General features: G+C 39.7%; 1 protein-coding gene across 12 annotated transcripts in view; it reads left to right on the top strand.

Moving 5' to 3' along the window:
* The window catches only part of ABCB29 (ABC2 homolog 12), a 242,590-nt gene that overhangs the window by 22,273 nt on the left and 192,606 nt on the right, over window positions 1–27,711 (top strand). For all 12 annotated transcript variants that reach the window (XR_016364404.1, XR_016364400.1, XR_016364402.1 and 9 more), the window contains exons 2-4: window positions 23,990–24,076; window positions 24,228–24,335; window positions 24,593–24,862. Coding sequence is in view for 6 of the 12 variants with exons in the window: in XM_089828668.1 (XP_089684794.1) it covers window positions 23,990–24,076; window positions 24,228–24,335; window positions 24,593–24,862 (465 nt within the window). In the remaining 6 variants the exon portion in view is untranslated. The remainder of the gene's footprint in view (window positions 1–23,989; window positions 24,077–24,227; window positions 24,336–24,592; window positions 24,863–27,711) is intronic.

The raw sequence follows: 27,711 nt of genomic DNA, 5'->3' as shown, positions 1-27,711 counted from the left end.
TTTGAGGCAATGTTTTTGGCTCATTCCTGCAGAGGTCAGACCATCCATTCAGTCTCCAAGTCATGGAGGAGTTCCTCCAGCACCAGTAGCCATATCAGAGCCACACGAGGTGGCAGTTCCATAGTCGGAGGGTGCACCTAGGAAGGAGGTGGTGGCACCAGATGTGGACATGGTTACTGCAGCGGTAGCAGAGACAAATAGTGATGGGGAGTGGACCATGGACGATGTGCCGAAGGAGGATTATGGGTTAGATGAGGACAGATGCAGAGATTACCTCAGGGCTATGCGGGCTGCGCTACAAAAGGGACACAATGTGGCATTGCAGGCTATGACTCGACAGAGAGAGTGGCATTTGGTTCGAGCTTATATCAGGGGGATTTGTCTGCAGCGATTCCGTTCATGTTTTGAGGACAAAGGTTGGTCAGCAGTTGAGACACTGGAGATGTTGGCGGATTGGGCCACCGAGCCGGAGTTGGGTCTGTGCAACACTTCCATGGAGAAGCTAGCGCACGAGATAGTAGGATTGTACAAAGAAGTCTATTATGCTCGCAGGTGTGCGGAGGCGGACAGGGCAGCAGACAGGGTCACAGCGGAGAGGTCTTTGGCAGCAGAGAAGGAGGCTAGGGAAAAGGTAAATGCAGATCTGGCTAGCTAGCAGGTAGCGTGGGTAGCTAAGCATGCAACACTGTTGCGGGATAAGGAAGTGGCAAAGTAGGAATTACAATTGGCAAAGAACCAGGCTATGGATGCAGCGCTTCTCCCGAAGGAAGTCATAGAGGTTAACACATGGATTCAGAAAGATTTGAGCATTCGGACGGAGCAGGTCTATGAATTGCCCCGACAGCAACATTCTTCAAGATCACAGCCTCCTCTATAGTGTATATTCTTTCTCTATTGTATTTTGTGGTCTCCTGTTTTTGTTAGTTTTGAAGTCACCAGGAGACTACTTTTCTTTTGGGGGGGATGATGTCGTCGGTAGAAACTGTGTAGCTGACAGGCTCATGTTGTCTGTAAAGATTTTGTAGCCGATGGGTAGATTAGGATTATTATGTAGCCGACGGACCCCTTCGGGAAGGTTCAGCGGGAAGTATTTATACCCTGTCTAGGATCATTGTAAAGCATCTTATGCTCTGTATGTAATCTCTTGGCATATGCGAATAATAAAAGGAGTACTGCTGTTGCTGTTCTTGTTCTGTGTCTGTGTACATTAATCATTTTATCTATGCGGTAAACAACAAAGGCCCTAGAAGGTATGAGAAGCCGTGACTGCAAAGTCTTTGACACAATTGAGATAGCTTGTTAGCATTATAAATGCTCAAAGAACAATTGATTTAAAACTGGAAACACACAGAATGTTGCAAGCAAATCAGCTAAAGGAATCGCATTCTAGAAGAGCTCATTTTTGTCAATCTGAATGGCATACTTTTGTATGAAAAGCTTCCAGCAGATGTGAATAAGATAGCATGGAGTCTGTGAAATATCAGCTGTTAATGAGAGTGGTAAACAATGTGAAAGGTAAATAATGTGACAATGAAGAAATGTAGAAGAGAGTCTTCCAGATATGTCAGAAAGTTGCAGCCATGAGGAATTTTACCTCCATTAAGCAGCAAAGAAAGCCTATGGAACATCTTCAATAGTGGCGTCAAAACTCCAATTCCTAGTAGCGGCAATGAGTGGAAAAGCACAGATTTTGCCGTAGAAGCTGAATGTAAAGTCCATAAATTGCTCAAATCCTAGCAGTGGTGGTTCTTGAATTTGCTAGATCCACACGTTGAAAATGAAATGAGAAAACACTTAGGTTGGGAACGCATATGTATGCTTCTCATAACTGAAGTGTCTTATTTTTGGAGTCTGGGTAGTTTATGGGATTTCATTATTTTTTTAAGTCCATGTTAATAATACAAGTTGTGGGTACATAGAGGGGGGTCTACATCCTTAGGGAATACTTTAGAAATGTTTTGAAATGCTAGGTGTAATGACAGTGTGAAATTTTGGGAATAAGTTAATTACTTATATTTATAAGTATGAGTTATACTTATTGATATCAATTAACTTTATTTCTTTTATTTTTCCCCATGACTTTATTGTTATAAGTCCTCACTAATGATTATATATTGGATTTATTTAATGTATAATGATTATTGGAAGTATCATAGGAAGGGCTTGTTTTCCTATTTTGCATATGGTTTTAATGTGAAGGAAATAGGTTCAAGTGCGTTATTATAAGCTTTGAATCTATTTTCCTTGTTTCCTTAAAATGCAAAATAAAGAGTTCTAGTCAGAGCATGGGAGAAAAATCATTTATTGTCCTCATATGGGTGTTTAATAGAAGGAGAAGGACGTTATTGATGTGAAGACTTCTTCTTAGAAGATGCTTTGTATTTTGAGGATATGTGGAGGAAATATAGGAGTCTGCAGGTTGAATTTGACTTTTCCCTGACAGTTGAAGTGTCTTTATGGTCAGTTGGACCGATTTGTGGATAGTTTTGAGTGAATCATGGATGTATTTATGGACTAGGGAGGTTTAGTGAGTGGTTTGACTTCATCTTGAAGGTTCCAATTCTGTTTTTTTGCTGGCTATTTTCATGGATTCAACCAAGGTTGTTGTGGGTGCACTTAGTGAGTTTTGAACTCATTATTGTGGTGGTTCTGATTATGGAGTGAAGGAGACTTAGTGAAATTTTGCTATCCTTGTCTTTTGCATCATATTTTTTTGTAACTCAGTTTTGAAGTGAATGCAATTGAAGGCCTATTATCTGCAGAATATGAATCTTATCCTACTTGCTATTGCAGTTTAGTTGCTTCAGTGATTGATAAGGTGGAATTTTGAAGTGTTTTCAAACCTTCTTGTTCAAACCTGTGTCGCATGTATTGCTTCTTTTTTGTAAGTAGTCATTGTGTAGGTTAAAAGCTATGTTATTGTTTGAATGCTCACATACTATCTTGTGAAAGTCATATTTTTCTTTTCATTTTTCTGTCATTTGCAACTAGTTAATGAAATATTTATGTGCAAGAGATTCGTAATAAGTTGTGATTCTGGGATTATTTCTGCATATAATCTTATTGCCATTGTTAGGTGTTCATTTCCATGAAAGTTAGTATCCACTGTAGTAGTAAATAATGTGACAATGGACAAATGCAGAAGAGAGTCTTCTAGATATGTCAGAAAGTCATGGCCATGAATTTACCTCCATTAAGCAGCAGAGAAAGCCTATGGAACACCTTCAATGGCGACATCAAAACTCCAAATTCCTAGTAGCGCCAATGAGTGGAAAAGAACAGATTTTGCCATAGAAGCTGAACGTAAAGTCTAGAAAGTTCTCAAACCCTAGCAGCAGTTGTTCTTGAATTTGCCAGATCCACACGGTGAAAATGTAATGAGAAAACACTTGGGTTGGGAATGCATATGTATGCCTCTCATAACTAAAGTGTATTATTTTGGAGTCCAGGTATTTTATGGGATTTCATTATTTTTTAAGTCCATGTTAGTAATACAAGTCGTGGGTACATAGAGGGGGGTCTACATCCTTAGGGAATACTTTAGAAATGTTTTGAAATGCTAGGTGTAATGACAAGTGTGAAATTTTGGGAATAAGTTAATTATTTATATTTATAAGTATGAGTTATTGATATCAATTAACGTTATTTCTTTTATTTTTCTCCATGACTTTATTGTTATATCTTATGAGTCCTCACTAATGATTATATATTGTATTTATTTAATGTTTAATGATTATTTGAAGGATCATAGGAAGGGCTTGTTTTCCTATTTTGCATATGGTTTTAATGTAAAGGAAATAGGTTCAAGTGTGTTATTATAAGCTTTGAATCTATTTTCCTTGTTTCCTTAAAATGCAAAATAAAGAGTTCTAGTCAAAGCATGGGAGAAAAATCATTTATTGTCCTCACATGGATGTTTAATAGAAGGAGAAGGACGTTATTGATGTGAAGACTTCTTCTTAGAAGATACTTCCTATTGTGAGGATATGTGGAGGGAATATAGTAGTTTGCAAGTTGAATTTGACTTTTCCCGGACAGTTGAAATGTCTTTATGGTTGGTTGGAGTGATTTGTGGACAGTTTTGAATGAGTCATGGATGTATTTATGGACTAGGGAGGTTTAGTGAGTGGTTTGACTTCATTTTGAAGGTTTCAATTCTATTTTTTTGCTGGCTATTTTCATGGATTCGACCTAGGTTGTTGTTGGTGTACGTAGTGAGTTTTGAACTCATTATTGTGGTAGTTTTGATTATGGAGTGAAGGAGACTCAGTGAATTTTTGCTATCCTTGTCTTTTGCATCATATTTTTATGCAACTCAGTTTTGAAGTGAATGCAATTGAAGGCCTATTATCTGTAGAATATGAATCTTATCCTACTTGTTATTGCAGTTTAGTTGCTTCAATGATTGATAAGGTGGAATTTTGAAGTGTTATCAAACCTTCTTGTTCAAAACTGTGTCTCATGTATTGCTTCTTTTTTGTAAGTAGTCATTGTGCAGGTTATTAGCCATGTTATTGTTTGAACACTCACTATCTTGTGAAAGTCATATTTTTCTTTTCAGTTTTTTTTCATTTGCAACCAGTTAATGAAATATTTATGTGCAAGAGATTCATAATAAGTTGTGATTCTGGGCTTATTTCTGCATTTGATCTAGTGCCATTGTTAGGTGTTCATTTCATGAAAGTTAGTATCCACTATAGTAGTAACAGTTTTAGAGTTTATGTTGTTTTAGTTATAAGTTATCTCATTTCAAGTTTCTCTATCTCTTTTTCTGGAAATTTCAATAGTTTAGAATGTAATGTCCCCTTTTTTTGGGACATTATAATTCTGTGTGGCCAGCTCACTTCGCCTAGGTTTCGGGGCGAAAATGTTCTTTACGGGTTCAGTTCGAGAATTGGCCTAGACATTTTCAATTCTAGACCCATCAGAGTAGTTTTGGTAGGTTGTCTAGATGCTTACTATTTTTAGTAAGTAATCAGAGCTCAGTATTTTCGGTACCTTAGTGCTAGGTTGGAAGCATCTCGCTAAGAGCTTTCCAATGAGCTATTGCACATGTTTATCAGAGTTAATTTGGTCAGTTAATTTAATGCTTGACGACTATATGGTTTACTCACTAAGTGACTATTAAAGTTCATTTAACTTGTCACTTTATTTAAAAAAGGTACTATGTTCACTTAAGTGACTAAAGGACAAAAAATGTGCTTTATCCCACATTGCTTGAATTAGCGTGCATTACATTGGGAAAAATAATAAAGGCACAACAAGCTCCACATGAGAGGATATATGAAGATTATAATATTCAAAGCAAATATTAATCTGGGAGTTGGAAATAGTTGCTGGTTATTTCTTCTAGGAAGCAAACCCTTGAAGAAGCATTTGAAGGTATTTAAAAAAGGTACTATGTTCACTTAAGTGACTAAAGGACAAAAAAGGTGCTTTATCCCACATTGCTTGAATTAGCGTGCATTACATTGGGAAAAGTAATAAAGGCACAACAAGCTCCACATGAGAGGATATATGAAGATTATAATATTCAAAGCAAATATTAATCTGGGAGTTGGAAATAGGTGCTGGTTATTTCTTCTAGGAAGCAAACCCTTGAAGAAGCATTTGAAGGTTGGACGCAAACCTAGCCTTCTTACAGGTTTCATCTACATTGCCAATCTGACTGTCATTTCTGTTTATAAGATTGGATTACTTGAATTGTTGCACGCTATTGTATTGCTGTTGTATAATACAGTAACACATTTTGGTTATTTGTGTTAATTCCTAGTTTATATATGTACTTTCTGAATATTGGTGAAATAAAACAAAGTTTTTTGAGTTTCCTTGTATGCAAATCAAGGGGTTACAAGTCGGATTAAGTTCTGGAATTTATATTGGGTTTAAACCTGCACTTTAATATCACTGGTTTTTGGGAAAAATATCCCGAAGGAGGTATTACAATAGTATCAGAGCCAAAGATCCTGCCATCCTATGGAAGTTTATTCAGAAAAAAAAAATCCTTTGAAGTTACAGGCCTATTACAGGCAGAAGATGTACACCATGAATTTATGTTATTAAACAAATTAAAAAAGTTTCTTAAATGTGACTTCACCATTTTATTATAGAAGTTAAAATTACTGAAGGTGATGGATTTCAAGTTCTTAGTTCTGGGATGTAACAGGCAGTGTTAGACGTGGTAACAATAGATATATCTCTTGCAGATGCCATAGCAAGGAAAGATGAATGCTGTGTTGGAAGGTAATCAGAATATGGTAGTCGGCATTATGTAAACATCTCCTCCGCCCAGTCTTATTACTTTGTTGCATGTTGGTTTGTTGGTGGGCTTGTTGCATTTCATGTTTACCTGATTTGTACAAACTAGGCCACATACGAGAGCTTCCATTCTAGAAATATACTGAGTCCAAATGTAAGTGGAGAATACTATATGCAAATACATTCATAGTCAGGTTACCAGTTACTCCACGCATGAGATAGGAAAACAAGCACAGGAGAAGAGTTCAAGCGTGCATCCATCCCATAGAATAGACACACATGTGGGCACGGGAAAATAGTGTGGTGACCACGTTTACCATCTCCAGTTGCAACAAGGGCAGAGTTGCAAGTATAATCCGATAGAGGAGTCACGTTTTTCATTCTCACGTTAACCAGTAGCTAGTCGATTGTGGAGGTGAAGTACGAACTAGACATCCTCAGCATCATCAGTATTTACTGCCTCGTCCATTGTCACGATAGGTAACATGAGAGCAAGAAAAACACAACTGAGAAAGGAAATCGTGGGTGTGTTAATCTTAGCGGATAACTCCATGAAAGGTCGCAGGTGTTAGAAGGAAGCCAAAACACGAGCTTCGGTTGGCACAAGTAGTTAAATGGAGTCTACAGTTTGGTCTGGAGGATAATGGAGGACTGAAAATGTGAGATTAGGGCCGGATTTTGAACAGGCACGCGAAAGTAATCCGCTAGCATTGAGGGCATTAACGTGTAGTCATATGTGGTTTGGAAACTATCTACACCACTCACGAGTGCTGGCAGATTCTTTAGGCAGGCGGCAGATTAACTATCTTTGTGGGAAGCTGCAACATTGGCATCGGGTTAATCCTCCCAGCCAACATCTGCTCTCATTCACCAGTAAACTCGGGTAACAGTAGTTATTATAGCCAACAACGTTAAGCTAGCAACAATAAGAATAAACAAGTTTGTTTTGATTAAGGAAGTTGAGAACATGTTTCAAAGCAGCAATCATTGAGTAGTAATACGCACAATCCTTCCACCATGTCAATGCATTGCAACACTATCATTAAATGAGACATTACTAATGTCTGAATATACAAGGCTAATATACAAAGACCAAAGGATTCGAAAGCAGCAAATAAAAGGTCAAATACCTTTGTATAAGATAACGATTGAAGTGCAGAAATGTGATCAAATAAGCATACACTAACATCGTGCGTATTCAGTGCCGAAAGTTAGAGGACATATGTCGTGGAAGACTTAAGGTAATTGAGTCATGATGTAGGCACATATACAGTTAGCAGTGACTTCTAAAATGAAATGATAAGTATGGAATTTTGGTGACAGTTTTGTTGAGGATCATCAAGTGTCTTTTGGAGAGATCACACAGTCGTTAGGGTGACTGGTGACTGATTGGTGTTCAGTGTTTGATTATTAGCTCAGATTCAGTAATATGATGGGTGAGTTGGTATAATGAAAATACACGTTGTGAAACTTTGTTCCCAATCATAGTTATTTACTGTTCTGGAATGGTGGCAAACATTGGGGTCTAGTATACAGTATAGAAGACAGTATGATCTGTTTGGTGTTTCAACAAGCTAAAATTGTAAATGAAACTCCTATACACCACACTAGAAGGGATTGATTTAGCTCATTGCAAACCTACAATAATATTACTTTTCAGGGTACCTAGCATCAGGATAAATTGGAAAATTCACAGTTGAATGTAGTAATGTTGCTTTGATCACTTGGGGTATTTGTGATCTACTTTTCATGAGCAAGAGTCTGAAGTGGATTTGGAATTAAGCGATTTTCGCTAATGACAACCTTTTGATTGAGAGCAGTTCAATTGATAAGCTACATGGTAGAGGAAGTAGTGTCGTCGATAAATATTGTGTAGCCGACAAGGTTTGTCAGTATGTCGTTAGTAAACACCCCTTCGGGAAGGTTCTTGTTATGTAGCCGACATGTTTTATGTTGCCGACGGACCCCTTCGGGAAGGTTCGGCGGGAAGTATTTATACCCCATCTGGGATCATTGTAAATCATCATAAGCATAATGTAATGTCTTGGCATATGCGAATAATACAAGGAGTTCTGCTTTTCTTATCTATTGTCTGTGTGTATTGATTCATTTACCCAGTATGGTAAACATTTGGCGCCATTGCCCGATGGACTTGGAAAGGTAGAGGAATGAAGACTAATGTCGAATCAGCTGAACAAGAATAAGAATAAGCTAAAAGAAAAGGATGAACTACACACAACACAAGGAAATCTAATTTTGGCACAGCAAGCCGAACGCAAAAGGAGGCTCTAGAAGATTGCCGACGAACATAGAAGCACGGAGGAATTGTTGGAGGAGACTTGACAGCGGGTGGAGTTGGTGGAAGAAGCAAGGGAGGAGTTTTTGAACCTGTATTTGCCGAATGAAGAGAATCCAGAGGGAAGGGAATTAACTCGCACGGCTCGGAGTGCCGAGGGAGCACGAGCGTGGAGTGAACTCTTCGTCCACGATACACTTCCAGAACGGACAAATTTTCTTAACGGAGACCCTTCTTTGCCAAAAAGCATAGCTGTTGGAATACAAAGCGTTGGTGCCGAAGTGCAGAGCGTTTGTATCGGAATACAAAGCATTGGTGTCAGAATACAAAGCGTTGGTGCCAAAATACAAAGCGTTGGTGCCAGAGTGCAAAGTTTTGGTGTTGGAATACAAAGTGTTGGTGCCGGAGTACAGAACGTCCGTAGCACCCCTACACAACATCCAATAACAATGGCAGGACCAAAAGAAAAATTGCCAAAATTCGATGGTGATGGAGCAGCCGATCCAATCCGACATTGTAAAACATGCGAAACAATTTGGAGGGTGAATGGTATAATAGATACAAATGAATGGGTCCAGCAATTTTCGGCCATCCTATGGGGTGTTGCAATTGATTGGTTCGCCGATATAGATCCCCAGAAGTTAAACAATTAGGACAATATAAAAAAGGAGTTCATTACGGAATTTCAATTGTTGCGCAACGATAATGAAATCGTAGCGGAGATATACAATACAAAACAGGGGAAAAATAAAACAGTCAGAGTTTACGCTAGAAAATTAAAAGACTTGATAAATAAAATGGAAAATAAGCTTGTTGATGGACTGCAAAAAAGATGGTTCGTTGAAGGCCTACGCCCAAAATTGCAAAAGAAGATGAAGATTGTGCCGCCATCATCGTACAAGGAAGCATACAATCGAGCAATGAACTTAGAAAGTGAGTAGAAGACAAAAAAGAAGAAGAGTAGCTTGTTCGATTCAGATGACGACGCATCTTCACAAGAGGAGAGCAGCGATGACGAAATGGGTAGCAAGAGGGTTTGAGCTCTCCAAAAGGATATGATTCGAATGATGAAAGAATTTAAAAACATGCAGAAAGAGACCAAGGGATACGAGCTATGGTGCACAGACTGCAAGAAAGAAGGCCATATGAAGGAATCTTGTCCGAAGGACCAATTTTGCGAGATTTGCCAGATCATGGGACATTCCAAAAAAGAATGTCGCTTCAATATGAAAACAAGAAGACCTCAGCAAGTGTTCCTGACACAGGAGGGAGCGGGAACACCGGTACGAAGGGTGCCACGTTGGGAGGGTACAAAACTAATCGACGAGGTCAAAACAACAACAATGGCAACAATAATAATGGTAGCAGAAGTCGAATTTAGTACGATGCGAACGGCCAGCCAATAGTTCAATGTTGAGCATGTAATTTATGGGGCCACTTTGCCCGAGACTGTACAACGACAAACACACCAAAATTATTATGTAGATGGTGCGGACCCGACGATCATGAAGATGCCAAGTGCTCGAAATCGGGAGTAAATTTGATCACCATCGGGACGAACGAAGAGGAGGTTTTGGCAATCACACGGAAGCAAGCGCAAGTGTACCCTGACTCGACAGAAGAAAAGAAGAGACTGGAGGAAGTGCAGGCAGAAATTCAAAAAGCAACGTAGGCAGAGAAAGCACACCTGAAGGATACTACTGGTACCTTCGAAGGAACAACGCGAAACAACACATCGTACGACAGATATTACAAACCGAGGTACCAGTCAAAATCAATGATTTGCTACTCACAACGCCTCAACTCCGATCAGCGCTCACAAACATTGCCCCGTTTGCTAAATTGCCAACAGAACAAGAGAAAAGGAAAGTGGCACAAGCGCAGAGGATCCAATGCTGCTAGCCCTCTCATCAGGACGACATCCGATAGTCGTCGAAATGAGAATTCTCGAGACTGTTTTGATAGACATGATTGTGGATGGAGGGTCCGGTGTCAATCTATTACCAGAGGACACCTGGAAAAGGTTGGGACAACCGACACTGTGGCCACCTACATTCCAATTATTAACGGCGCACCAACATGGGATCAAACCGTTGGGAGTCCTTAAGGCACAACCGGTGACAATCCAAACATAGCCATTCCTACTTGACTTCGTTGTGATCCCGCTGAAGAGGAAATGTTATGATGCCATTCTGGGCTGTGGGTGGCTCATACAAGCCAAAGTTAAACACAACTGGAAGAAAAACACTCTATCACTTGAAAGCAAAGGGCGGAAATTCGTCATTGATTTACACACCCAAATGGTAGGGGAAGAAGCTCTATCATCAGATTTTGAAGAAGAGGATGAAGGGAGGCAGCGTATGGAACCAAATCAGGAGGGAGTCTTGCGGTCGGAAGGAGGATTAACAGATGGCGATTTGGATTTGGTGTACGGTCTTTACCACTAGCAGATCGAGGACTATGAGCTGTTGTAGAGCTACAACGTACTGAACATAGAGGAAGGACACAACAACGATGGATTTCCAAGAGAATTCATGGAAGTAAAAGAGGGGGATGTGCGGCTGGATGAAACACTTGTCCATGCATTCCGGGAGGGCAAGCCGATCAAATACAATGAAGCCACACTGCAAACTATGAATTTGGGAGATGAGGCCGAACCAAGAAACATACTGGTGGGAGATAATTGGGATCCAGTATTGAAAGCAGCGACATTCAAGATATTTTTGGAATACAAAGATGTATTTGCGTGGACATACAAGGATCTGAAAGGAGTACCACCGGAGTTATGTGTGCACCGCATCCCGTTGGTCGAAAGTGCAGTTCTCATACAGAAGCGGCCTTATAGGATGAATAGGAACTACGTGGCATGGGTTACAGAAGAAATCAACCAGATGTTGGAAGTCGGTATTATTTTCAAGGTTCAAACAAGTGAATGGGTGTCGCCCATAGTAATCTCACTAAAGAAGGATACCACCTAGATCCAGATATGTGTCAATTTCAGATGCCTCAATGCAGTAATGATCAAGGACCCCTTCCCGATACCATTCACGGACAACATATTGGAGGAGGTAGCTAGGCATGAGATTTACTCATTCATGGATGGGTCTTCAGGCGACAATCAAATTTCCATAGCTGAGGAGGAAAAACTAAAGACGACATTTGTTGTAGAAGATGGGGTGTATGCATACAACAGGATGCCATTCGGCCTATGCAACGCTCCAGCTACATTCCAGTGGATCATACTGCACATCTTTGACAAAATGTCCATTGGGAACTTCAAGGCATTCTTGGATGACTGGTCTGTATTCAGCGCCGAGGACAAACATCTGGCAGCGTTGGGTGACTGTATGGAGAGATGTCGACGGGTGCACCTAGCCCTCAATCCCAAGAAGTGCAGATTCATGGTTCCGCAGGGAAGGTTGCTCGGACACAATCTGTAAGGAAGGATTGAAGACAGATCCGAACAAAGTTAGTCATATTGGAAATGCAACCATCCACCTATGTAACAGAGGTCTTTCTTGGGACACAGGCTATTATAGAAGGTTCATTAAATTTTTTGCCAAAGTATCGTACCCGTTGGACAGGTTAACATGCGAAGGGGAATCGTTCAAATGGGAGAAAGAACAGGATGAGGCATTTGAAGGGCTCAAGGTATGATTGGCTAGGGCACCCATCTTGGCGTACCCGAATTGGAACAAGGAGTTTCATATTCACGTGGACACATCCAACTACGCAATCAGAGCAACCTTGGTGCAGATGGGTAGCCACGGGTTGGATCACCCAATATACTTTGCGAGTCGATTGCTATCCAAAGCAAAATAGAATTATAGTACAACTGAACTGGAAGCCTTGGGAATGGTCTAAGCTGTGCAAAAGTTTCGTCATTACTTGCTAGCGACATCGTTCGTGTTCTATGTCGACCATCAGGCTCTGTTATATATGGTCAACAAATCTATCATTCAAGGAAGAATCAGCCAGTGGTTACTTCTGTTGCAAGAGTTCACCTTCAAGATCATTGTACGACCTAGGAAGAAACATGTTAGTGCAGATCATCTGTCACGCCTCAAAACAAGAGAACTGGCGAACAGTGTGAATGATGATTTTCCTGATGCACAGTTGTTCCAGATTGCAGTATTGCCAAAATGGTACACGAGCATTGGAGAGTACCTTTCAATGGGACAGTTCCCGAGTAACATGCCACCAAATGAGAGACGAAAGTTGGTGTTGAGGAGCCGAATGTTTCAATTGATCAATGGGCTGTTATACAAAATGGTACCTGACCAGATTCTAAGGCGATGCATCCTGGAGGAAGAAATTCCAAGGGTACTTAAGGAAGCACATGAAGGACCAGCAGGAGGACACATGGGACTAGACACAACTACGCAAAAGATCCTTGTGGCAAGACTATGGTGGCCAACTGCACACAACGACACCAAGGAGTGGGTCATTGCATGCGACACATGTTAGCGTGCCGGGAAACCATTGAAAAGAGACTTCATGCCTTTGAATCCCTCACATGCTCAAGAACTCTTTAAAAGATGGGGATTGGACTTCATCGGGCCTTTGAAGCTGAGCAAAACCAAAAGGTGCCTATACATTGTCATGGCGATGGGAGTACCTGACCAAGTGGGTGGAGGCATGCGCACTACCGAATATCTCGGCTGTAAGCACAGCCATATTTATTTATGAGCAAATCATTATCAGGTACGGGATTCCATTGCAGTTAACAAGTGATAGGGGAAGACACTTTGTTAATTATCCGACTGCTCACCACTAAATTTAAGATCTATGATTCATTGTCAAGCCTGTACTATCCGAGAGCAAACAAATAGGCTAAGGTTACAAACAAGGTCCTAGTAGCAATCATCTACAAGTCCTATGCAGTGGACGGTGAAGACTAGGAGGAAAAATTGCCCTCTGCCCGTTGAGCTTACCGCACGATGTACAAGGTGACAACGGGCCACACATCATTCTAATTAATGTTTGGACAGGAGGCAGTGGTACCAACAGAATTCATGATACCGAGCCTAAGAATAGCACTGGAAAATAAGTTAGGCGACATGAAAAGCTTAAGGGAGCGGCTGCATAATTTGAACAAGCTCGAGGAGAAGCGATTATTGGCGTAGTGGGCCACAGAGGTGACACAGAACAAGCGCAAAGCATGGCACGATAAGTACTTGAAACTGAATAGGTTTCAACCAGGACAGTGGGTGTTGAAGTACGATGGCTGGAATGAGATCAAACCAGGCAAGTTTAAAGTTAAGTGGGTCAGGCCATATCAGATTTGGGAGGTAGGTGATAATGGAGCAATCAAGTTATGGACGCTGGATGGATAGGAATTTCCAGAAACAGTGAAGGGGTGTAAGTTAAAGATCTATCGCGTGCCAACTAAGTCGCCATCAGGGAATATCAAGTAGTAGTTTAAAAAAAAAAAAATTGAAGAAAAAAACAGCACTGTACGGTCAAGTGACCGTACGGCATCAAGAAGTTGAACCGTACAGTGAGTAATGAACATCGTACGGTGTTTTTAGTCATCATCGTACGACATTACAAGATAGAACACCGTATGGCCTCCCAAGTTGAAACACCGTACGCCATATCCTTGCAATGTTTTTAAGTGTTCAGGCATTCAACCCATACAGCCTTTTCCAGACAACATAGTATGGCATTCACTCACCTAGCATACCGTACGGCATGAACACGTCGTATTTGGAACATACTAGCTGTACGGCCCTCCAGAATTCATGACGCCGTACGACCCTCCAGAAGCCATATCCTCGTATGGTGCCATAGTGTGCAGTGGCGTATGGTATTGGAAGGACTTGCGTACGGTGGTTGTAGGTTTTAATAAGAGGACTATCATCATCGACATTGTACAGACCTCCAAGAATGATATTGTACGGCGATAAGCATTGCCGTTTGTGGTTTTGCCGTGGTTGAGTCTGCTCTTGTAGAGGAAGACAACGCCAGAGAAGAGGTTGGAGATACGGTTCGGCTCACCTTGTGTTGTTTTTTTAATGAAAGGAGATGGCAGCGATTATTGTTAAAGGAGCATAGGGCAATTTATGAAAGCATCCACACATTGGCTTTCCTTCAATTTGCAAATCCTGGGCAGGCAACTTAGTGTGCATATGGAACCTAGTCTAGCACTTATCAGCTTTTAATATATTTGGGAGTTAGCTTGAACCTTTTCAAAACATCCATTCTCGAAATTGCTTGGAGGAGGGGTTGTATTCATGCAGGAGGCCGTACGGCAAGGGCAGCCATCCGTACAGTGTTTCCTAGTGGAGAAACAGGGAAGCCGTACAACTGTACGACATACAGGAGGAAAGGCAATAAAAAAGATAAGTGGCCAGTGTCTATACAAAGGTCAGGAGGGGAATTTTTGCAGTCGTACGGAATAAGTAATTGACCTAATAGCAATATATTCAGCAAACTGATAAAGGCGTGTTAGGTATGCAATCGGCCGGAAAGAGGGCTTGGAGGAAGCAACTTGATCAAGATTCAACTATGAGTCAAGATGTGCAAGCAGGGCCTTTTGAAGAACGGCCACGCGAAAAGGACAAGGGCAAGCAAAGGGCCAAAGTACATAACTAGCCGGAGGTGCAGACAACGCCGCAGAATGTAGCATTTGAAGGGTTGAATGGGTTGGACTGTAGGAAATGGTGGAATGAAAACCCGAATACCCACCTTGTCAAAGCAAGCATCTGAAAGGCACAGGTAGAGTGGGCAATCCGGATGCCAGTTTTCTATATCCGAGACTTCGAAAGTGTATTGTGTTCCATGATTGAGGCATATGATAGGCACTCCCAAAAGAGTTCAGTTCCATATTTGGGGTACAACGTGGTGATTTCATTTCGGCCAGCTGACTTTACCAGAGTATTCGGCATACCAGGAACGACACAAGGAGGAAAGAAAATTGACAGTAAGCCCAAAAAGATGGACAAGGATAGGAAGTTGTAGCTGGTACAGTTAGTATGCAACGACCAGGTACAACAGCACAAGGATGCCCTTGTCGACACTTCGAGGGGAAGAGGGTTGCGAAAATTTGACATCAGAGAAGGCCATTGGAAGTGCCTCATGACGTGGTAAAGAGTAGACTTATAGGATCAAGTAGGGCGTCAGACATTGCCTTTCCATTGGTCAGTATGATGAATGGACTCATGAATGGGAAGGTGTACGACTGGGCTTCTCTTTTGGCCACGCGCATGGATGAGTTCATGACATTGCAACATAAAACGTTTTACATGCCGCATTGTGCCATTGAACTCTTTCTGGAGGCATCTGTGAGGACAATACCCCAAGAAAAGTTGGAGATATAGCCAAGTCCGATAGTACTTGGTGAGCCTTCGATAATGCAATGGAGGCATTTAGACTCACCTGGAGGGCAAAGGGGTGTTGGTCAGAAGAGGGTACAGCAAGAGATGGAGGAATTAGGCAATACAGATAGTAGCCACTAGGATACATCCTGTGAGGAGGACGATTCAGAGGATATGGAGGAGGTGGAGCAAGATGAGGAGGAAGATGATGAGGAAGTTGGGGTGATTTCAGCAACCCCACTTTGCTTCCCGTGGCAGTTGCTGTGAACTCCAACCTATCTGAACCTACTGCTTGTATGTTACCACTATCTGGTATGACCTTCGAATTTCTATTGCTTCTACCTACTATGGAGACTCCAACTTCTGGTACACCAATGTATCAATTCAACTCTCAGCTCTGAAAATGCAATGTGAGTACTAGGTTTGTATCTAGACTCACTATTTTCCTTAAGGGGTTTCATCCATAGGAAATATCTAGTCACATTTAAGCAACTTTTAGGATTTGTAAAATAACACATATTCGTTGTAACAATCCCAATGCAAGTGCTTTCCTTTATAACATTGAAATGAGGAGATGTACGAACAACTTAGCAATGTGGGATAAAATACCATTTCGTCCTTTAGTCACTTAAGTTACTTTTGTCATAAAGTGACTTAAATCATAAAGTAACTTTATATTTGCACTTTATAATATTAGAGTGACTTTATTATTATAAGTTACTTTATAACTTTATAATAACATTAAAATATTTAAATAAATCACTTAAGTCACTTGAACTTTAATATCTCTTGAAATACTTGACTAATTGCCATGCCGTCTGAAATAAGAATCTCTCCTCATAATTCCCCATGTGACCAAATACACTTTCTAAAAATAGAAAGGGTCCATCTCTATTACTCTTGACTTACTATACATAGTAAGTATGAAAAATGAAGTCTAAATGATATCGAACGAAGGCCAAATCCATAAATCCCTAAATGTTGGAGATGAATCAATCCTCAGAAGAACCTCTAACCATCCTCATTAGCCTACGAGGATCCAATATTAGGCTAATCCCTAAAATTCTGACCCTAGCAACAAATGGGGACATTACATAGGGCATGATTAAATAAATACCTATGCGGAATCCACTGAGAGATTGATAGATCGATTTGATGGTAAAGATCTAGAACTCAATTTCAAAGATTTGGCATAGTTGAGACAAATTGGATCGGTTGACCAGTACATTGCGGAATTTCAAAAATTCTCTGTTTTGGTCACAAACATTTCTGAAAGAAGATGGATAGTGCTTTTCATGGACAGACTAATAGAAGCACTGAAAGGTTGGGCAAAAGCGTTCAATCCTGCCACCTTGTCGGAGGCCATCAAAAAGGTACGAAGTATGTCATCATCATCGACATCATCCTCTCAAGGTTTCTCACATACCAAATTGCCAGTGTTTCTGAGGGAGAAAGATAATAAACCTTTGCCGAGGAAGCCGTCGTTGGACGAAGGTACTCGATAGAAGCTCCAAAGGAAGAAATTATGTTTCAACTGCTAGAGACCATGGGAACTTGGGCACAGATGCCTCGGGAAAGGAAAAATCCACTACATTGAGGTCATGTCCAATGATGAGGACGAACAGGAAGATATACCCTTCGAAGACAACCAACACCACGAGGACACCAAAATGGTTAGTTTGAACCGCACAGAAAGAATTGCAGCATTGGTACGATGTGGAGGAACTATTGCCCTAGCCGGTAGCCTGAGGTGCATGGTGTTTCATGTACGGGGAACCCTTCAAGGACAAAGGTTTATGGTGATGCTAGATAGTGGAGCTACTCTAAATTTCATAAACTCATTTTTGGTGAAACGAAGAGGTCTACCTATAGAGATGCACGCAGGATTTCAGGTCAAGGTTGGCAGAGGAACTCTTGTACCCTGCACACACTTTGTTCCTCAGCTAAGTATCACAATGGCTAATCACACAGTGATAAAAGATTTCTTCATAGTGGACCTAGATGATATGGAGGTTATTTTGGGCATACAGTGGATGAAGACACTTGAATACACTTAGAGCTTCAAACGATGGATTTCACTTTTGTTGTCAATGAAAAGAAGGTTGTTTTCCGTAGAATGGCCAATGAGGGACTAAAGGAAGTTTTAGCACATTAGATGGAGGCAATTTTCTGACGTGATGACATTGCTTGGGCTGCACATTGTTTTGTCTAGGGAGAACCCATAAAAGGACAATAGACACCTCCCTAGGATGACAATCTTCAAAATATCCCGAGTGCTCATGATGAATTTTTTATGGACATTCCTCTAGGCATAGCTCCCCATTGTGGGTTTGAACATACTATCGAGTTGGAAGCAGGCACTAAACTAGTCATAATCACACCCTGCCACCATCCTAAGAAATTCAAAGATGAGATCGAAAAGATGATTCAAGAACCACTTGAGAAAGGATGGATCCATCCTAGTTCTAGCCTTTTTGCATCATCAATGGTATTGGTTAAAAAGGATGGGACAATGCGCATGTGTGTGGACAATTGTGCGTTGAACAAAAAGACGATAAAAATAGATATCTTATTCCAAGGATCGATGAGTTGTTGGATGAATTACGTGCCGCAGTTTATTTTTCAAAAATAGATCTTCGTTCTAGATACCATCAGATCCGCATGAGGGAAGAAGATGTGGAGAAGATGGCCTTTCATTGTCACTGTGGGCATTATGAGCTCTTGGTCATGTCATTCGGATTAATGAATGCACCCGCTACATTCCAGTCATGCATGAATTGCATCTTCAACAAAGAATTGTGTAAGTACTTATTGGTATTCTTTGATGATATTCTTATTTATAGCAAGACATGGGAAGAGCATTTGCAACATTTGGATGAAGTCCTAAGGATCATGAAGGATCAGTCCTTGTTCGCCAAGCGATCCAAGTGTGAATTCGGTATGATAGAAATATTGTACCTGGGGCACGTTGTCAGTAAATATGGATTTTAGGTTCATTAGGAGAAGATTGAGGCTATCCTTGATTGGCCTCCCCCAGAATCACTCTCTGAGTTGCGAGGGTTTTTCAGACTGTGCAGTTATTATCGGAGGTTTGTAAAAGGATTCTCTCAGCTCAACGCTTTATTGATAGATCTAACAAGAAAGGGCTCCTTCTAGTGGAATGAAAAGGCGCAACTCACTTTTGATAAGTTGAAAGAAGCAATGAGCACTTGTCTAGTTCTTGCCTTACCTGACTTCACTCGAGCTTTCATTTTGGAGTGCGATGCATTCGAAGAAGGCATTGACACAATACTGATGCAAGATAGACACCCCATAGCCTATGAGAGTCGGAAGCTTACACAAATCGAGGGCATATATTCCATTTATGACAAAGAGATGTTGGCCATCGTACATGCACTGACCAAGTTTCAACAGTATCTGGTGGGTGCAAAGTTTGTCATCTGTACTTATCATAATAGCTTGTGATATTTCCTGGAGTAATGAGACTTGAATGAAAGACAACAAAAATGGGTAAGCAATGTTCAAGCTTTTAATTTTGACATTGAATATGTGAAGGGAAAGAACAATGTGGTTACAGATGCTTTGTCTAGGAAACCTACTAGCTACTTACTAACACAGATTTCAGCCGACTAAAAAGCACATTTGTTGGTGGAATATTCCAAAAAAAAATTTGCATGTGAGCTAATGGATGACAACACTTAGGATGATCGGTACAAGGTGGTGAATGACATCACCTACTATAAGAATCGGATATACTTAGTGCTAGAATCCAAACTGAAGTAGAAAATCTTGGAGGTACATGATTCACCCTTAGCGGGACACTCAGGATTCCTCAAAACTTACAGAGACGTCACAAGGAGAGGTTTTCATGGAAAGGTCTTAAAGGAGACATTGCAGTATGTAAGAGAATGTGCAGTCTGTCAGCAAAACAAATCTGAACATACTCTACCTGTCGGGTTATTGCAACCTTTTCCTATTCCAGAACAGAAGTGGGAAAGCATCTCGATGAACTTCATTACTGGACTTCCCAAGGTGAATGAAAAGGATTATATCTTCGTGGTGGTAGACAGACTGACGAAGTATGCACATTTCTTCGCCATCCTCTCAGATTTTCAGGCTGCACAGGTAGCCGATCTGTTTTTCAAAGAAGTCTTTCATCTACACGGGTTACCCTGAAACATTGACAGTGATTGGGATGGACGATTTATTAGTATTTTATGGACAAAACTATTTCGGCTAGCAGGAATGAAATTTTCGCCAAGTACTAGTTACCACCATCAGATAGACGGACAAACGAAGATTATGAACAAGTGGCTTAAAGGCTACCTTCGGAACTACGTTTCGGCACAACAACGGGCGTGGGTTAAATGGATGCACCTAGGGGAATATTGTTACAATACCACTTACCACATGTCCATCGGGATGGTACCGTTCAAAGCACTATACGGGTATGAACCCCTTTCCTTCATTGACACAATTCTGGGTGACAGTTGCATACCAAGGGTAAGGGACTGGCTTTAGGAGGGACATGACATCCCGAGATGCTTGAAGGAAAACTTACAACGCGTGCAGAATCAACAAAAGATGTATGTCGACAGACACCGAATTGAGAGAAGTTTTGAAGTGAGAGATTTGGTCTATCTTAGACTTCAACCATACCGACAATATTGACAATCCTCATTGGAGGAAAAGGGAAAAGAAAAATTGAAACCACGATTTTATGACCCTTATTGTGTAGTTTGCCGCATCGGTGAAGTTGCCTATGAGCTCGAACTTCCAAAGGGGAGCCGTATTCATAATTTTTTTCATGTCTCTTGCCTGAAGAAAGCCGTGGGACAGAACATCTGGTAATTGCAGACCTTTCACTGCTCAATGAAGAAGGGAAGCTCATATTAGAACCGATTGAGATCATCAAAATACGTGAAAAGATGTAATGTCCCCGTTTTTGGTAGGTCTATGCAGTTGATGGAGTTAGCTCATCATCGCGACCCTCATAAGTTGATAGGGTGTTTTGGGGGTCTTAGTTGTGAATTTACTATTTTTAGTAAGTCTATTTTTGGCATTGCAGTGGGTGGCTTCAGCAGTTGGTTGTCACTTGCATTTAATAAAGTAATAATTGCATGAGCTCTTATTTAAATTTTTAATCATTGAGTTGCATTATTATAATAATGTTTATATTATTATAATAATGACATTAAGAGATATTTCTAAAAAAGTGTGTTGGAAAGTTTCTAGTGTTGAGTTCTTTTGGGAAACTTCTACAATTTCTGAGGTGGAGTTATTTAGGAAACTTTGGCCAACGAAAGATTATAAATGAGAGCTCATTGCATTGAGAAAGGCAGGCTTGAAAATATATTTTCTTTTTGTGCCTTAGTGGTTTTTTCCTGATTTCTGACTTGTGAGCCCTTGTTGAAGTATAAGGGTCTCGACTGAGAAGTTCTTGGCAATTGTGCTGAAGTATACAATTGGCCAACATTTTGCTATCGTATTCCTGTAGCTAAGGAGAATAATCTTGAATTATATATTTTCTCATTGATTGTCTGGCTAAGGGTTTGTGTGAAGTTTCTAAGGATTGTTCTGATTATTGTTGTAAGTTGTTGCTGAGGTATAACAAATTGCCGAATTCTCCTACTGTTTAAATTGTGACTAAGGAGAGGTCTATTATCAAGGAAATTCAATCGTTATTGAAGGGAGATATTATAATTGTCATTGCCTGCAATTTGTATTGAGGAAGGAGTGGAGATATTACAAGTTGGCGGTACTGTGCAAGGGAAGCCATACACAAATCTCAAATGCAGACCTGCAAATTAAGAGGTTGTGATTCAATTAGGAGACTATATGAATTTGTGTAAAGCCTATGATCCATTTCCATAACTTGGCGGGCATTTTTTGTGACCTACGATTCATCATTTGAAAGTTGCAATTATATTTGAGGAGGTTGGAGCATTTGTACAAGCTTGTAATTCCAGTTTTACCACCAATGTGAGCTTGCATTTAAAAGAGGCAGCTGTACTGAGGCAGAAAAGGTGACACGTCATATCAGCAACTCCTTGCACATGCCCAACAATCTGCACATTTGTTGACGGCAAGGGAATTCATTATTTACGATTGGGATTGGCAGTAAAGGAAGGACATTTGGTGGCATGGCTAGGCATATTTGATTGAAATCCAGGTGCCAATATTTATATACATAATTCTGATTTGAGGTTTTCAAAAAAAATACAAGAGTTTCCTTATAATTATAATCTAATTTTACATCCTCATTTCAAAATTCTTGCAATCACTATTACATATTGAACTTGGGAAATATTGAATAAGTTAGAAAAGATATAAACATTGCAAACAATAAATTGTTCACGATATTCAAAATTGGGAGCCGGCAACGATTCTTTACAAAAGACCCTACAAAACCACACGATGAAGGAATATTTGGTACACTGGTGACACTTGCCATTGGACGACACGACGTCTGAGGGCAAGCACATTCTACAACATCCGGCATTGCATTTTCTTGAGGACAAGCAAAATTTGGGACAGGAGGACTGTAATGTTTTCGTCATAAAATAAATTATTAATCAAACTATTGTTAATGGGCCGATTGATTTAGTATATCTCAGACCCAATTTTATTTTGTTTCCATAGGTATGTGTAGCTGTTGGCTAGCTTTGTACACCCTCGGAAAGCTTTCTTGACGGGTATTTAAGAATGGTTTATAGGTAATTGTTAGGCATGCATTTTGGATTATTTTCTTTGTACTGTGAATTCCCATTGGGATTCTTTGTTGTTCGCCATTTTGGAAGTGAAAGACCTTCACTATTTGGCTTTCTGGTTTCAGTGGAAATCAACCCTCACCCTATTTTGTCACCTATAATACTTCGCTTGTATCTGGCAAATCGGAGCACCATCATATTGCGAATTGGAGAAATCATTATGTTTAATTTGATTAAACTCTCTTGGTGTTGAATGAATAAAATCTTTGGCAATCGTTTTGTGTTTTCATTGCATATTCTATATTTGCTGTTGTCTGCATCACTGTACACTCCAAGTTCGGTACATCACCCCATACAACCCCTCCATTCGGCAAATGGCTTAGTCTATAACCTTTCAACCTCCATTACTCCATCGTACAACCTCCATTATTCCACCGTACAACTGTCTTGTATACATCCACCGTACGGTCACCCCACATCTCCCATCCATATGACCTTGTTGGCTTCCTTATACCGTACGGCCCTGCTGTGACCTTTGCTGTTAATGTACGGTGCTAGTTATCTTCTCCACCGTACAGGCCCCAACGCAGTCATTGCCATACATCTTGCATACTGTACGATGTTGTCTTAAGGTGCATCCAACAAGTATCTGGAGGTCAGGAACATCACATCATCTAATAAATTGATAGAAGCTTCGGCAGTTTTCTGTTGTAGACTCTGCCATTTGATAGGACTGCCATTCTTTTAGGAATTTCATGGAACAACTAGCACCGCTGTATCATATATCCGTGGGTATTTTATCAAACAACTGTTGAGCACTGTTACCCAAGTTTCCGTTCACGTTTTTACAGAAAGGATGATAATAAAGATTGATGAATCGGCCTTTATACAACTAATTGCAATCTTTTGAAACCCTCTAAATCCTTTACATTCTTAAGCTCCCATAATCATCTCATACCGGTCTTCATGCCTTTGCCAATTGCATACTAGTAGGGCTTTTATTCCAATTTCTGGGGAGCTGCCTTGACCTCTACTGTTGGTAGGTCAACAATGAGATTGAAGCATTTGAAAGCTAAACTTCAATGGGCTTTGCTACTGATGGAACCATGGGGAAACAGGAGGTTTAACGTGTTTTCTCTGGCTGCACTATGCCAACAAGTCAGACTTCCTGAAAGCATAAAGGTTGAGCTAATATGTATAAGCTTCAATCTCTCTAGACTTAACTGCCACTATATTTTCTTTCTCTTTTTCATTGAAATGAAAATATTTTACTATTATTTCTTTTTCATTGAAATGATATTATTTTACTACATAGAAATCAATGTTTCTTTTATGAATTTTTACAGTCTTTAGTTTTAGAAGCTCTTAAAAACTTCATTTTGATTTTGCTGATTTTCTCCATCCAGACTCTAGTACCAAGTACACTACAGCTAACTACTATGGCATTCCGCATGTTTTTTCTGAGTCCCATACTTTCTATGGCAACAATCTCGGTGAGCTGATCATTCATTATTGCACTTGTTTGTGTTATTTCCAACTTCACCCAATCTGTTGATTAGTTCCCATTACAAGATTCAGAAGCTGTTGTACTTTCACATTGCTTGCCAATGCAAGCAATTCAGAGCTAACTGGATTTGTGGACAGGTCATTCCCTTTACGTCTCTTTCAATTGCCTTTCTTGGGGAAAAGCTCCGCCATGTATCCAGGAAAGGGCAGGACAGCATTGCACAGATTTCTTCTTTCTTAAATGAGGTAACAGATTTTAGTTGTTTTTGTTTAACTTGAGAAGTATAAAATTTCCATGATGTTTTCTTTATTTCACTATTAAAACTATTTCTTTTGCAATGCTTATCACATGGTGAACATAACTTATATAATGATAATGAAACAATAAAGCAATTGTAAATAATTTTAGACTGCAGTCCATTTCAGTGATACATCTGTTCTGAATTTTATATAGCTTATTGTTGCATGTGCTAAACGGTGTATCCTGCATTGGAATTGTTCAGATGCTTCCATCTATGATCATCGTAAAGGCTCATAATGCTGAAGATTGTGAACTTTGGCGGTTTAAAAAATTGGCTGAGGCTGACAGAATTGCACATCTTAGCAAAAAGAAATTGAAAGCATTCATTCCAGAACTTGTTGGAGTTGCCTATGCAGGAACAGCATTAATTTTGGTCTTGGCAGGATCATGGATTATATCTTGTGGTGCCTTTAATGGGGCTGACATGGTATCCTTTGTGACATCTTTGGCTCTCTTGGTTGAACCCATCCAGGTACTGCATGTGTTTTATAAAGAATTACTGCATGTGTTTTATAAAGAATTAAACTGGCAAGACATGTTTATGTTTTTTCCTTATTAAGTAGTTTCTCCATAAACGTTATTAAGTAGTTCCTCCATAAATGTTATGTTCATAACAAAAGTCTTCTATTAAATGTGTTAAACAATTATTCTACTTATGCAATATTGCCTCATAGGATAGTTTTGTACAATTTATATCACAGTTATGTCAGGTATACAAGGTATGGCATCATGTGGAATCACTTTTTGCTGAGTTAAGAAAAATGTATTACAAATCTAGGTTACCATAGTGTGAAACTGCAATGTGTTATAGGCTTTGAGATACAAGCAAGACCAACCCAAAAATCATGTAAGTAGGGTCCTTCTCCTTACTGCTCCTATTCGTAGGACATATGTTGAAGAATTGCAAAAAGGAGTTTTCTTGTGGTGAGAAAGGTTGATGCCAGAAAATCTGCACTTCATAGTGGGTATAGGATTCCGCAAAATTTGTGAGGATGGTTATATTTCCATATTATGGTTTTAATAAAGTGGTGTAAATTGTGATAAATATGAATAATGAAATAAACAAATTTCTTGAATGTTTGAATTCTTTATATTGCTGGAAATTTCTATATAGTTTATTCAAAGTTACTTCATTCCATGGTTTGTCTAAGCCATAATTGTAGATTGGAATGAAAAATAAAATTTTAAATCTTTCAATCCATTTTAATCATTAACTCTTGGAATAAAAGAGATTTTAAAGGGGTGATAGTTGTTTCAATTTGATATATTATGGCACATTAAACAAATTAATTTCAAAGAATTTGTCATGCCCCGATATGATGTCTCCTCAACCAATCTGTAATTGAAGAATAAATATCACAATCAGAATGGCTGATTGCCCTTGCAATAGCTACCCCTCCCTGACTCCATTTACTTTGGTGCCCTTGTTTATGAAAGACAAGTTTAATAAATCAATTCATTCTAATTAGTGAAAGACCTGCAATTTAGGGTAACTACATTGGAATTTGAAAAGAATTTACCTTGTTCTATGGTTGATTGTGTTTACCGCCTACGGTAAAAGTAGTCTAATGCATTACTACTGTATAAGAGTTATAAACTCCAACTTCTGGTACACCAATGTATCAATTCAACTCTCAGCTCTGAAAATGCAATGTGAGTACTAGGTTTGTGTCTAGACTCACTATTTTCCTTAAGGGGTTTCATCCATAGGAAATATCTAGTCACATTTAAGCAACTTTTAGGATTTGTAAAATAACACATATTCGTTGTAACAATCCCAATGCAAGTGCTTTCCTTTATAACATTGAAATGAGGAGATGTACGAACAACTTAGCAATGTGGGATAAAATACCATTTCGTCTTTTAGTCACTTAAGTTACTTTTGTCATAAAGTGACTTAAATCATAAAGTAACTTTATATTTGCACTTTATAATATTAGAGTGACTTTATTATTATAAGTTACTTTATAACTTTATAATAACATTAAAATATTTAAATAAATCACTTAAGTCACTTGAACTTTAATATCTCTTGAAATACTTGACTAATTGCCATGCCGTCTGAAATAAGAATCTCTCCTCATAATTCCCCATGTGACCAAATACACTTTCTAAAAATAGAAAGGGTCCATCTCTATTACTCTTGACTTACTATACATAGTAAGTATGAAAAATGAAGTCTAAATGATATCGAACGAAGGCCAAATCCATAAATCCCTAAATGTTGGAGATGAATCAATCCTCAGAAGAACCTCTAACCATCCTCATTAGCCTACGAGGATCCAATATTAGGCTAATCCCTGAAATTTTGACACTGGCAACAAATGGGGACATTACATAGGGCATGATTAAATAAATACCTATGCGGAATCCACTGAGAGATTGATAGATCGATTTGATGGTAAAGATCTAGAACTCAATTTCAAAGATTTGGCACAGTTGAGACAAATTGGATCGGTTGACCAGTACATTGCGGAATTTCAAAAATTCTCTGTTTTGGTCACAAACATTTCTGAAAGAAGATGGATAGTGCTTTTCATGGACAGACTAATAGAAGCACTGAAAGGTTGGGTAAAAGGGTTCAATCCTGCCACCTTGTTGGAGGCCATCAAAAAGGTACGAAGTATGTCATCATCATCGACATCATCCTCTCGAGGTTTCTCACATACCAAATTGCCAGTGTTTCTGAGGGACAAAGATAATAAACCTTTGCCGAGGAAGCCGTTGTTGGACGAAGGTACTCGATAGAAGCTCCGAAGGAAGAAATTATGTTTCAACTGCTAGAGACCATGGGAACTCGGGCACAAATGCCTCGGGAAAGGAAAAATCCACTACATTGAGGTCATGTCCAATGATGAGGACGAACAGGAAGATATACCCTTCGAAGACAACCAACACCACGAGGACACCAAAATGGTTAGTTTGAACCGTACGGAAAGAATTGCAGCATTGGTACACCAATGTATCATCCAAAATAAAATCATCTCCTAAAGACATACAAACAAAATGGAGTGGTTTGGAAACCCACACACCACACTACACTGTACAAAAGAGAAGAAAATCAAGATGGGGGAGGCTGAGAGTGTGTCACTGATGTTGTAGCGGTGGATGAAGGTGGTGGAGTTGGCGAGATAAAGTCTCTCCTAAGGATTAAATAAAGAGGGATAGTCTTAGAGGGACATCCATAGAGGCTTAGGGTGAGATGAAGTCTCCCATAAGGTTCACAAATGTATACTAATTAGGATATCCATAAGATTTGGATGAGGTAAAAACTCTATAACAGATTATAAGGATTCTCACAAAGATTTGTCATGGACAAGG

The sequence above is a fragment of the Cupressus sempervirens genome, chromosome 5 (genome assembly GCF_028749045.1).
Source record: "Cupressus sempervirens isolate cs-2001-9-10 chromosome 5, ASM2874904v1, whole genome shotgun sequence".
Taxonomy (NCBI): domain Eukaryota; kingdom Viridiplantae; phylum Streptophyta; class Pinopsida; order Cupressales; family Cupressaceae; genus Cupressus; species Cupressus sempervirens.
Note: the sequence above shows the minus strand (reverse complement) of the source record. Positions and strands in the feature narration are given on the sequence as shown.